Genomic DNA, 14,162 nt, shown 5'->3' with positions numbered 1-14,162 from the left:
TTATATTTTCAAATTGGGCTCCTTACTCTTTATTATGAAAGATAAAGATGAATAAAGTTAATGCGTTTTTTTTAGTTAGTTGTTGTTACTATATAGTAATGAATACTTAGATTTACAATTGCTATTTTTACCTTTAGGTTTAACTGTGCTGTAACTTAGGTCAAGAAAAAAGACTCTATTATCAGAAATAAAGTAGTTGTAGCTACATTTGAAAGGGAATATTCAAACTGAACTTTTTTCAATTATACTGAACAAATTAAAAAACAGACTGGTAAAAATCTAATAGAATAAAATATTTTTAATTTTTTCTTTAACAGAACAAAGGAAGGAAAGAAAATGCAGTGAATGGATAAAGGCATTGAGTGTTTGTTGTTTTTAAAACATTTGCTGCATTCAAAAACAACTGGAAGATATTCCAATACACCTTCAGGCTACTTTGGTGCCATTAGACTGTCCAACAAGTGGTACTGAATACAGACTTTGTCACTGATATTTTGGAACTTGGATAGTTCTTTTATACCTCTGAAACAGACATAGTAATATTGGCTCATTTCAACAGGGGCTTGAAAAAGAAATAGATGAAAATGATTAAAACATATCTAAATAACATGTGTTACAAGTTCAGATCAGGGTACTATGAATTCCAAAGATTACTCGTTAGTACTAGGCAAAACATGTTAGTTAGAGTGAATCTATGGGTAATTTTTGTATCATTAAATGTTTTTCTTTTGTAAATGTAGAAACTTTCAGAAAGTTTTAAGTCACTAAAAGAGTTTTATTTTATGCCCTTTTTTTTTTTTGTATCAATCTTATGTTGTCAGAAACTGTGTGCTATATTTTTAACAAGTGTTTTGTTTGTGTGCTTGTTTTCAACAAAGGATTTTTTGTTTCTCATAGAATGATGACTCGTGCTTCACAATTATACACTTAAAAAGAAATAAGCATTGACACTCAATGAAATTGAAGCTCTTGCATACTGTTTTTTAATTATTTATTTCTCTGTCATGAGCTGCAGTTTACTATCATTAATTCTGGACCTCAATTTTGGCAGGCTCATCTCAAAATATCAGTTAGCCAGTGATCTCCTTTTTCAACACTACAAATGGTACAAAAATTTTAAAACAATAATTAATGTTTGGATTTCATAAAATAGCCTATGTCTTCTGAATTCCATCTCATAAAATAGGTTTGGCTCACTCAGCAAATAAAAGTCTGTTTTTTCTTTGTATCAAAAGGTTAGGGTTCTTGAGATATAAGTTCCACTTTCCGCCAGAATACTATATTTATTCTCTACTAAATATTACATATTATTAACCAATCTGACCCCACAAAAAAATGACTACAGAGATCAAATATTTAATTCACTAGCTCATAGCTATAATTTTATATCATCAAGATAGCAGAATAAGCCCATTTTAATCAGAAGTTTGTAAGTGTACAAAGTAGTTGCATAAAATGCTTTAAGGCTTTAAAAACTATGCTAGGCATCTGTACTCAAATATCTATATTTGAGGTTGTGTTCTCCTAATAATGTACATAATATTCAATTTACTCTGCTTAGAAATCACACAAAGTAAAAAAGGAATCGCATTTTTAAATCAAATAAGTTTTAACTCTTAGATATTTTATTTTTAAAGGGAATGAAAATGTTTAATATTAATTAACTAGAGGCCCGGTGCATGAAATTCATGCATGGGGGGGGTCCCTCAGCCCGGCCTGTACCCTCTCCAATCCGGGACCCCTCGGGGGATGTCCGACTGCCTCTTACAATTTGGGACTGCTGCTCCTAACCGCTCATCTGCCTGTCTGCCTGATTGCCCCTACCCCCTCTGCCTGCCTGCCTGATCATCCCCAACTGCTCCCCTACTGGCCTAATCACCACTAACTGCCTAACTGCTCCCCTGCTGGCCTGATCGACTCTAACTGCCTCTGCCTCGCCCTGCACCCGGGACCTAGGATTCTCTCTTCCAGCCAGTTGCAGCCACCCAGGGACCTGGGCTTCCCTCCCTCTGGCTGGCTGCAGGCACCGAGGAGCACCGAGGACCTGGGTCGGCTTTGCCTAGGCCGTCCGCAGCTGTAGGTGCCCGGGACCACAGGGTGGGCGGCTTGTCTCTCTCCCAGGCCGCAGCCTGGCTGATCCCTATTCCTCTCGTGCAAGCTCATTTGTCCCTGGCTGGTCCCCATTCCTCTCGTGCAAGTCCTCTCTCCCCAGTGTTGAGTGTCTGAGCAGTTCTGGCATGAGGGTGTGATGACCATTTGCATATTAGCTCTTTATTATATAGGATATCTATGTGCTTCTAAGACTAAAGAGAGGTGACATAATTTCTGACAGTTGGGGAACCTAATATATAGAAAGTTAAGAATTTTTATTCTAGGTTAGATACTTCTCCCACGGGTGCACTTTAGTCCCTTATCACACATTTCATTTTGTATTTCTAATTGTACAATTAGTACAATGTAATCACCTAATTATATAACCCTTCATGCTTAGTGTGCCTTCTTCCCCTAGCACCTGTATCTCTTGTTCTTAGTAGAATTCCTGGCATATAGCAGATGCTCAATAGACATTTGTTGAACATACATTTCTTGATTATTTTCCTAGAACACTTTTTTCACCTATACTAATATCTTTGAGGCTTGATATATAAAGAGAAAACAGCAGAATAAAAATAGAAGAAATTACTTTGTTCTTAGGTTTTTGTTTTGCATATACAAGAATCCTATATATACAAGATGTCCGCCACAAGATGGCTGCACACACAGTGGAGGTGGGGCTCGGCAGCGGCTCTGCACAGTGAGGGTCCTGCGGCTCTGCGCGGCATGGAGGAGGATGATACAGGCATCTCCACTGCCCCACGAGGAGGAGGAGGGTCCTGATAGAGGAGGTGGGTCACAGCAGGAGAGGGGAGTTGTGGGTGATCAGACCAGCAGGGGTGGGCAGTTGGGGGCCATCAGGCCAGCAGGGGAGGGCAGTTGGGGGCAATCAGGTTGGCAGGGTAGGGCAGTTGGGGGCAATCAGGCTGGCAGGGGAGGGCAATTGGGAGCCATCAGGTTAGCAGGGGAGGGCAGTTGAGGGCAATCAGGCCAGCAGGGGAGGGTAGTTGGGGGTGATCAGGCCAGCAGGGGAGCAGTTAGGCGTTAATCAGGCCACCAGGGGAGCAGTTAGGGGGCGATCAGGCCTAAACCAGCAGTCAGACATCCCCCGAGGGGTCCCAGATTGGAGAGGGTGCAGACTGGGTTGAGGGACACACCCCTGCATGCATGAATTTTGTGCACTGGGCCTCTAGTAGGTAAATAATGCAGCTGTGGCAAAGTATACTGTTTATGATTTGGCTCTGGCACTTATCAACTGAGGGACTTTAAAGAAGTTAATTTTGTGAGTCTAAGATTCTATTTGAAAATTGATATATAAATTGCACAGTTCTAAACATAAGACTTCAGTGAGATAAGTTATAAAGTTCCTAATGCCTGATCTGGCTCAGAATGGATATTCATATATGACCGGACATTAGCATTATGACTATCTTATCCTTGACCTATAGAATAACCTATTTGAACTTCATGGTGTGAACAAAAAAGGTAATCTGTAATAAATCTAACCAACAGTAAATTCATAGAGTTATGAAATTATAAATTCTTAACTGGGCAGGTCATAAAGTTATATACCTATAGTCACACCCCAGGTATATAACTTCTTTAGTAAAAGGATTATCTTTTCTTTAAGCAAGCCCTGTCCATTGTTTCTGTGCATCTGTGTTAACATACTTTTGAAATGCATTTTTTCAGACCCCTCAGAAACTTAAGATCACATAGTCTTGTTAATTACCCTGTAATCCAATTCCTATATTGCTTTTTCCCACCTTCATGCAATCTTCCATTCCTTCTGTAATTTCAAATGTATAAAGGAAACTGTAAAACTGTTATTCTCTGTAGCATTTGAAATCTTGCTTCTGCAAGTTTAAACATTTAGCTGACAGGATTCTGAAGAAGCCCATCCGGGACCACCTCACAGCCCAGACTTGGTGCTAGTATCAGCAGGAGCCCACTGTGCCCCACCAACTCCCTGCTTCATATTAGGTGAATTTGGTAGAGTTTTCTCTCAGACTCTCAAACCTCCTTGCTTTAAGTAGCAGATCCTAACTTTATTTGAGGTGTTCTTAGAAAGTTTTTGAGATGCATAAGGGTTGAGATAACTAAGGAAAAGGAGGGGAAAATGGGGTACAGTTTTAATTTCAGTTTTTTATTGAATTGCTTACTGAGAGTCTGAACAAAATCTTTGCTGGTTAAATGAAAGACTCAAAGAGGAAGGAAACTTGTTTCCACAACCCACATTTTGAGTATTCTTGTGTAATTCAGAATCTTTGTAGGCCTGGCTGAGGAAACATGTCCTCTAGGACATAAAACAGTTCTATAGAGATACCCAACACTTTTGACTCATCTGGAGAAATGCATATAAGGATTGGTTTCCTAAGAAGTTTCTTCAGATGCTGCAGATCTTATAGAAAAAAAACTAAAATTAACACAGGAAATGTGCCTCTGTGTCTGACAAGCCTCCCATTGATACTACTGCAAGATGGCCATGAAGAGGATCCTTTGACACTTCTAAATTAATCTTTTGTGTGCATGATTAGGAAAAGCTGGCTATAAAATTAGGCAGAAAAATGGAAAATGTATTTAGTGGGTCTCTTGAGGCTTAAAAAACAGGATTTAGATGTCAACCCAATTCTCTGAGGTGTTAAAAAGAACTGCCCTTATTTCAATAGGGAGAAGGTCATTTGACACTTGACTTGTGAAGGACAAATTTAAGTTGTAAAGCCTCCAAAACAAAATTTGGATCCAATTGTTCTTTTATAAACTAGTGAGTTTTCTCTTGGTTTAAAGGTCCCTGTTTTTATGGGAGAACATATTTGCAAATGGTATCACTGATAAAGGTTTAATCTCCAACATCTACAGGCAGCTTATACAACTTTATAAAAGGAAGATAAATGATCCAATAAAAAAATGGGCAATGGACCTAAATAGAATCTTTTCAAAAGAAGACGGAAGGAAGGCCAAGAGACACATGAAAACATGCTCAACGTCACTAATTATCCGAGAGATGCAAATCAAAACAACAATGCGGTACGATCTCACACCTGTCAGAATGGCTATCATCAACAAATCAACAAACGACAAGTGTTGGTGAGGATGCGGAGAAAAAGGAACCCTCGTGTACTGCTGGTGGGAATGCAGACTGGTGCAGCCACTGTGGAAAACAGTACGGAGTTTCCTCAAAAAACTAAAAATGGAACTTCCATTTGACCCAGTAATCCCACTCCTAGGAATATATCCTAAGAAACTGGGAACACCAATCAGAAAGGATATATGCACTCCTATGTTCATAACAGCACAATTTACAATAGCTAAGATCTGGAAACAGCCTAGATGCACATCAGCAGATGACTGGATCAGAAAACTATGGTACATCTACACAATGGAATACTATGCTGCCATAAAAAAGAAGGAATTACTATTTGCAGCAACCTGGATGGAATTGGAGAACATTATGCTGAGTGAAATAAGCCAGTCAATGAAAGAAAAATACCACATGATCTCACTCATTTATGGATAATAAAGAACATTATAAACTGATGAACAAAAAGATAGATACAGAGGCAGTAAAGCATCAAACAGTGTGTCAAATTATAGCAGGAAGGTTAGGGAGAGGTGGGGAAGATAAGAGATCAACCGAAGGACTTGTATGCATGCGTATAAGCATAACCAATGGACGCAAAACTCTGGGGGGTGAGGGCATGTATGGGTGTGGAGTGGGGGGGACAATGGTAAGAGATGTACACATATAATACCTTAATAAAATAAAAAAATTATAAATAAAATTATAAAATAAAATAAAGGTCCCTGTTTTTGTCTGTCGGTGTATTTCTATATGTGTATGTTTTAATTGTGAGATTTTTTTTTTTTTACCTCTGTATGGTATTGTTAAATTTAATTTAAAGGTGAGAGTTTGTAAGGATTTGGTATTTTAAAATTCTCAGAAATAAAATTAGGGGAAAAAAGGAGACATATGTAATACTTCAACAATAAAGAATTTAAATTAAAAAAAAACACTAATTCAAATGCTTTTAAGTTCATGTGATCAAAAATTTATCCTTAGTATATAAAAGCTTTTTTAAGTTTGTTGGTTTAAGTAGAACATACATGTCTTTCAAGTTGTCAATATTAAATATAATGTTATATTTTACCCATTTTACAAAAATAAATCCATGCTAATAGTGGAATTTGATGCTAATTGTTTACTTCTTAGTTTTTATTAGATATTTTGGTTTTAAGGGTTAGAATCTCAATATATGTAGGAATAAATTTGCAGTGTTTCAGAAAGGTCCCTGAAACCCCTAAAAATATTTTATATTGATTTTAGAGAGAAAAGAAGGGAGAGCGAGAGAAAGAGAAACATTGATGTGAGAGAGACACATCTATTAGTTGTCTCCTGAAATCACCCCTGCCAGGTATCAAACCCACAACCTGGGTGTGTGCCCTGACCTGGAATCAAACCTTCAACCCTTTGGTGTAAGGAACGATGCTCCAATCAATTGAGTCACACTGGCCAGGGCTCAAAATATATGTATTTTTAATGTTAAATTGCATGGAAGACATTGTAAAATAAGTGATAAACAACTTCTAGGGAATATTGTATGTTGAATGAATAGCTGGGGTAATGGGAAACCCAAGATGGCCACTTGGTTCTTCCAGGTTCCCTGGCAAACCCCAATTTTTTCTTCATTCCGTCTTGAATAATAGTGCATTTAAGCTGGATTTAAATTAGATAAAGGAACTCATACGATGTCATTATTGAAAATAATGCTGAATAGGTAATCGCTTCTTTTCACTGTGAGCTCCCAGGAGACAAAGTTTTTAAAAATCATTGACTGCCACCTGGAGCTTTGTTTATTGGAATTGACATAAAATAAAATAAAAAGCACTCTTTCCGACCTCATTCAAAGGGACCTTATCAGATATTTCTAACTAATCCATGTGCAGCTAAACTTCAAGGGGTTAAATCATGGATCCATATTTTTCATTTATAAAAGGTGTCTAACCAGGAATGAACATCTATCAACTCCATCTCTGACACTCACCTCAACCTACAGTGAATACCAAGAATTCCTGTAGGATGAGAAGCCACTGACATCAGAGGTAGACCACTATCCCAAGACATCAACAAGGCCTGTATATATATATATAGATTGATGATGAATTCAGAAGCTATTTTATTTGATTACCTTTACCTATCTGCTAATGATATGAGTAATAATAATAGTTAGTATACTTGTTCTTTGAATTTTTCTATACAATCCAACTGTTAATGATTATTGAAGATACATAAAATAACTGTTAATACTCTTTTTATGACTTATGTAAATGTTATACTAGATACCAAATACAGAAAAATGAGACTGATGGCAAAACTCAGATCATGATATTTCACAGGATAAAAATGATCCAGAGTCTTTTTTGTTATGAAAGCTAGAAGACCTGACTGCCTTCCATTTCTCTTTTGGGGAAAATATGGCCTTAATTTACAATCCATGGTTATGGTTTTGCCCCTTCCACAGTGGTCCACCATTTCAACAAGACAATGTTGATACTGATTGTTCCTAGGAATGAGCCTTCCTAGCACTGTGAGACCAAACTATTCAATCAGAAAGTTGGTCATCAATTCATCCTATGGTTTTATTTATGACCAAAAGGGGAAACTGTCAATGAAAACCAGGCTCTATAATAAATCTTGCCAAAAAGTATCTTCACAGACAGATCTGATAATAAATTCCTACCTGGGGAGGTCATGGTGGGCAGTCACATCTCAGGCACAAAACTTCTTTCGTACAATGATTATCTTTTCCTTAAACCAGCCCTGTGCATTGTTTCTGTGCATTTGGGTTAACACACCTTTGAAATTCCTCTTTTTCAGACCTTTCAGAAACTTAATGACCATCAAGAGAGAACATAATCTTGTAACTACCTTGTAATCCAATGCTCACCTTGCTTTCTCCCACCTTCATGCAATTTTCCTCACATTCCCTTCTTAATTTCAAATGTAAAAATAAACTGAAAAACTCATTCTCTATAGCACATAAGATCTTGCTTCCCAGTATTGTCATCAGTTTAGCTAAATAAATTCATATAAAAATTCTCTACAGGTTTCAGTTTAAAAGAAAAGTAAAAGGAACAGCAACCTAAAATTTCTCATGGAAATCTATTGTCTGCTTTTGATCCCAGTCCAGCCTAGCTATAGAGGAATTTTAAATGGAAGACAATTATTACCACTTAATGGAGTTTCATAAAGGAGTGCCCACTCCCTCAAATGAAGTGCAATTTTACCCATATCTGCCAATATTAAAGAAAATAAAATAAAACTAAACTTGTCTTGGGCAGAGACTACAGGATGGATCTATTTCTCAGGTTCCTCATACAGAAAATGAGTTAAATATTTAAAGCTCTTTAAAACCCCTCCCAACTGGAACTTATCTATGTGCACATGTAAAGGATGGAAATTTTGGAATCAAACTGAAACAAGGGAGGATAGCAACACAATAGAGAAGGGCAAAAGAATAAGGTAAAGGTCATGACAACAAATGACAGATTTCCTACAGGTGTGAACCTGGGGACCACAAACATCCTGAGGCATGGGAAGTAAGGCAAAGAGAAGTTAATATCTCTGCTCAGCAATCTGTTCTCTTCTTATTCTAGTTTTTCCACTTTGTACTACATATAGTCTTTTATTTATGATGGAACTGAATTTATTGATTTACTCAATAAATGACTAAACCCATTTGTCTAGGAAGTTATTGATATTCATGACATGGAAGAATGGTCCATTCCATCTTCAGTGACACCTCAGCCTTTTGTTGAATAATAGGAAAAGCCTCTTCTCAGTCTCCTATTTTTATGCAACAAAATATGTCTATTCTAGAAAAAATAATGTGGGTTTCTGAGCCCCTCCAACAGTTGGCCTGTGCCTGGATGGTCCATCCTTGATTGGGAGGGGCAAGTATCAGAATGACTATGACAGTTGCATGTGGCTGTTCAGGAGATTTAGCTCTACTCAATTATTGGCTCCCAGGGCAGTCAGGGATGTGGATTAATGTACCAAGCTCTCATTAGTGTCTGTTCTTTGAGTTATGCTGTGTGTGCTCTTACACAAATGATACAGGAAAACATGATAACTGGACCCAGTCTTTAAAGATGGGTGGACTCTATTGATTATAGAGCCATGATTTCCAGTTAGAGAATCACAAATATCTGGAGGCATGAGAGGTATTACAGAGCATTCATATGAGCACTGAGTATTGCCTCAGACTAAATAAATAAGCCCCCAAGTGTATTATTATTTTTGCAGTGAATATAGAAACTTATGTATTGAATAAAATTCATAGTCATTGAAAATTTTTAACTAAATCACAAATATATAATTTAAATAATATAAATGGATAGATAGAATTAACCTACCTAATAAAAGAGTAATATGCAAATTGGCCACACTTTAGCTACGCCCAAGCCATGCCCACCAGCCAATCAGGGTGAGTATGCAAATTAACCCAACCAAGATGGCGGTTAATTTGCATATGCTGAGGGAGGGAGGAGTGAAGACTGAAGACAGCATTCAAGGAAGAGGGATGCAAAGTGGAAAGCAAGGCGGCTGTTGGAGGGAAAGCGTGGGTGGCGCGTGCGGCCGCAGAGGCGGGCAGAGGCGGTCGGTGGCAGCAGGCATGGTGGGGTGGGGCGGGGTGCGCAGCAGGGATGCAGCGGGAGGGGTGGGGGGGCGGGAGAGGTGGTGGTGGCAGGAGGGAAGCCCACCAGAAGTCTTGCAGGAATCTTCCTGCAAAACGGGCCCCTAGTAGGAGTATAATTATGAACATGTGAGACTCCAGGACATATACATGTCTGTATTTGTTTCTGTGTATGTGTAGAGGGTTTGTGTTAAGTAATTTTTGGTCTTAAATTTGTGAACCAATGTTCTAAAACTTGTCACATATGACTTCAGAGCACCCTGTAGACATCAAGTAAAATGTCTAAAATGGTATATATGCCTACAAGGTAGTGAAGCAAAAAAGGCTGAATGAAAGAATGTATATAACGTGTTAAACACACTATGTGGCACATAGTAGGTACTCAATTAGTTTCAGTCATCATTATCAGTACCAGTTATGGTTAAGTAAACTATTGGGAAAAGGATGTACTTGCTTGTAATTATATAAACTGGCAAATAACTGAAAACAGTTCCCTGCTTAAAGTAATGAAAAGTTGATTATTCCATCTTCTTGCTCCCATAACACATTGTTCATACTTTGTTATTCCACATCACATTTTGTTGCAATCACTTATTGACAGGTCTTTCTTTTCTAGTAGATCATATGATCTTTGATAGAAAGGATGGCATCTCATCTTTGTATTCCTAATACGTAGTGTTGTAATCAGAACAAGTATGAGCTGGATACATTTGTAGTTGTTGTTAATCCTCACTCGAGGATATTTTTTTTCATTGCTTTTTAGAAAGAGTGGAAGGGAGGGAGGGAGATGAAGACAGAGAGTGAGAGAGAAAGAAACATCAGTGTGAGAAAGACACATTAATTGGTTGCCTCCTGTATGTGCCTTGACTAGGGCTGGGGATCAAGCCTGCAACCCAGGTACATAACCTTGACCTGGAGTCAAACCTGTGACTCCTCGATGCTCTAACCACTGAGGGAGCTATACCGGTCAGGGTGGATACATTTTTAATACATACATAAAATTTTTTTCAAAAAATATACTGGAATTAATACAGAGAGAGAGAGAGAGAGAGAGAGAGAGCGAGAGAGAGAGAGAGAGAGAGATTATAGGCATAAGGGTTCCTAGGGCTGGTGAATTTACATGTGAAGAATTACAAGATAGTTTAGAAAGAAATTCAAAATTTTGAGATAATTGAGAGAGTGATCATTTGTGGAAATAAGAATTATTTAATCTCTTAAAATAAAATCTAATATTATATTTATGATATTAGAAATCACAACAATATTTTTATTGTGCTTTATGTTTTACAGAACTCTTCCATAAGAATGCTACAAAATGAGAATAATTTTTCTTATTTTGTGCATCAAGAAACTAAACAAAAGCTGTTTTATTTGGTTAAGGTCATACAACTAGAAATGATAGTGTTGGGAATTAAACCCAAGTCTTATAATTTCAAGGCCAATGGTCTTCAACAAGTCATGGAACGTAGCAGGTATTATGTAACACTTGTCAGTTATTATAGGGATGATCATAGTCTAAAATGAAGAGGGCTGAACTTCATATAGAAAATTCTAAGATAACTTAGTCAAAACATGAAATAAAATTATGGAAAAGTTTTACTTTTATATAAGGAACTAGAGGCCTGGTGCATGAAAATTCATGCACTTGTGTGTGGGGGGTCCCTCAGCTTGGCCTGCACCCTCTTGCAGTCCAGAACCTCTTGGGGGATGTACACCTGCCGGCTTAGGCCTGCTCCCCAGGGGATCAGGCCTAAGCTGGCAGTCAGACATCCCTCTGGCAGCCCGGGAGCCCTCAGGGAATGTCCAACTGCCGACTTAGGACCACTCCCCTGGGACGAGAGAGGCTTCTGCCACTGCCGCTGCACTTGCAGCCGTCAGCCCAGCTTGTGGCTGAGAGGTGCTCCCCCTGTGGGAGCGCAATGACCACCAGAGGGCAGCCCCTGCATTGAGCGTCTGTCCTCTGGTGGTCAGTGCACGTCATAGTGACCAGTTGTTCCACCGTTAGGGTCAATTTGTATATTATCCTTTTATTATATAGGATGTGTGTGTGTATTATTGTGTATATATATTTTGTTTTTAATATCCCACTTCTCAGACCTATTATGGATATAGGGTGTTGCTCTGCCCTTATAAATAGGAAGGCACAGATGAGTTTAAGTGTCTTATTCCTTATAGTAAAGTATGGCAATTATACCAATTTGAAAATAAAATATCAAGAAATGACTTTAAACAAACAACAAATAAGCCAGTTTATATGAATTAAAGCTGTCATGGGCTTTTTAAAAAGAGAGAAGCTCTATTAGGCTAGGACTTAACCAAAACTCAGAAACAGAAGAAAATTTAATTATTTATTACTAGTTAATACAGGTAAAATTAATGCTAAGTGTTCCTTAATGAAAATTATAAATGTATTTGAACTTCATATTTACCAAAGGCAGAACTGTTAAAGAGACAGCCAGAGAGCTTCAGTTCTCTTATTCTCTCTCTTTAATTATTCAGTCTTTTAACACAGAGATTTCCACATACGTCTCCATTTCATGTATTCAGTAGATTGTATCTTCATAGAACATTTACTAGTAAGAGTTTTCTGACTGATTAAATAAAGTAGGCTGGCAGTTTGAAAGAAAGTCACATCTGGTTTCTGACAGGAGTTCGGCTTTAGAAGAGTCTTTCCAAGCTTTTTATAAATACCAGCCTTCAAAAAGCCATTCTATCTTTTTTTTTCTTTTTTCGTTTTTTTCTGACTGCATTGAGACAAGTCAAGACTGTAGACATATAGCAAGAGGAGGGAAAATGTCAAATTATACATAAGAGCAGTGAGGTTTATTTCTACCAACATCAGACAAAGGTGTGCATTGACAAGAAACATAATCTATTAGAGATTAAGAACAATGATATAAAACACCAAGAGGTTGGAGTGGGTTGAGTGGGTATTATGTAACAAATCTGGAAATGTATAGCCAAATGAAAATTTTAGGCTGATGAATATATGAAAGAAACTTGAAAAATTAAGTTCAATGTGGAGAACAAATCAATTCAAAAATGGCCTAATTCTTAAACTAATTGTTTAAAAAACATTTTAATACATTTAAAAGACTTAAAAATTAATGAATTAACTTAAGAAAAATGAGATAAATAATGTTGGTTCTAAAGGATAAAACTATAGTATGTTGACAATCCTACAATTATTTTTTAGTATTTTCTTTTTTAAAAATCTTTATTGTTGAAAGTATTACATATGTCCACCTTTTCCCTCCATTGACCCCCTCCAATCTATCCCCGACCCCACCATTTACTTGAAAATATATAGCTTCCCTTCATTAATTTTTGCATTCCCTCTTTCATCAGCATATCTGAGGCTATTGAAACATTAATCTAAAAATTTCTCTCTACAGAAAGCCCAAAAATTGAATTTAAAACTTTCTTTATAAAGTATTTTGTCATGAAAACTCAACCAACAGCAGCAACACAAGTTGACAATAGCTCTTACCATCTCCTGGGTCAATGATTTCCACTGTGGTCACCGTGGGAAATTCCAGAGCTGCCAGCACTGGTTCTGAGAGAACCACCTGGAAGGTCTCAGACTGTTCATGTTCCTCATCACTCATGATGTGCACTTTCCATGTGGCCTTGGTCTGGCCTGGGTTGAACTGCACTTGTTTCTGTGCTTTACCTTTGAAATCTTTGTCTTTTTCTGCAGTCCCATCTCTTGTGCCAATACCTTCACAGAATCATAAAATCACTGTCTTAGTTTCATTTTTCAGTTGAATTATTAAGGTTTTCCATGTTAACTTTTTGTACATCACTTGATTGTGCACTGCAAAGTAGACCCCATTCTTATTCCATGAAATGGATAATTGGGTGTAGCTCCTACAATGGAAATATCCCACAGGAGGTGTTCATGATTCCACTCTACGCTTGCCCCATTGTGGTTTTACTATATATTATTATTATTTTTTCAATCCTCACCCGAGGTTTTTCCATTGCTTTTTAGAGAGAGAGTGGAAGTGAGGGATGGAGAGGGAATAGAGAGAGAAACATCAATGTGAGAGAGGCACATTGACTGGTTGCCTCCTGCATGAGCCCCAACTGGCTCAGGAACCAACCTGCAACTCAGGTACATGCCCTTGACCGGGAATCAAACCCGGACCTGTCAGTGCTCAGGCCAATGCTCTAATCCAAGCATGTCAAACTCACCACCCGGAGGCCCCATGCCTCATTTATTTGGCCCATGTTAGCCTTTGAATTTGACATGCTTGCTCTAATCGCTGACTCACAACAGCCCAGGGCTTACTATATACCAGTATTCTTTAAGCTAAGTTTGTGTTAGAATTTCTTCGATGGAATGCTAAGTTTGCTTTGGGAGAAAAATAA

General features: G+C 37.8%; 1 protein-coding gene across 1 annotated transcript in view; it reads right to left on the bottom strand.

Moving 5' to 3' along the window:
- FREM2 (FRAS1 related extracellular matrix 2) overlaps positions 1-14,162 on the bottom strand; it is a 363,685-nt gene that overhangs the window by 184,571 nt on the left and 164,952 nt on the right. The window contains exon 4 of the mRNA XM_008160427.3: positions 13,279-13,509. Coding sequence (XP_008158649.2) covers positions 13,279-13,509 — 231 coding nt within the window. The remainder of the gene's footprint in view (positions 1-13,278; positions 13,510-14,162) is intronic.

Source organism: Eptesicus fuscus, chromosome 8, assembly GCF_027574615.1.
Source record: "Eptesicus fuscus isolate TK198812 chromosome 8, DD_ASM_mEF_20220401, whole genome shotgun sequence".
Lineage (NCBI taxonomy): Eukaryota > Metazoa > Chordata > Mammalia > Chiroptera > Vespertilionidae > Eptesicus > Eptesicus fuscus.
Note: the sequence above shows the minus strand (reverse complement) of the source record. Positions and strands in the feature narration are given on the sequence as shown.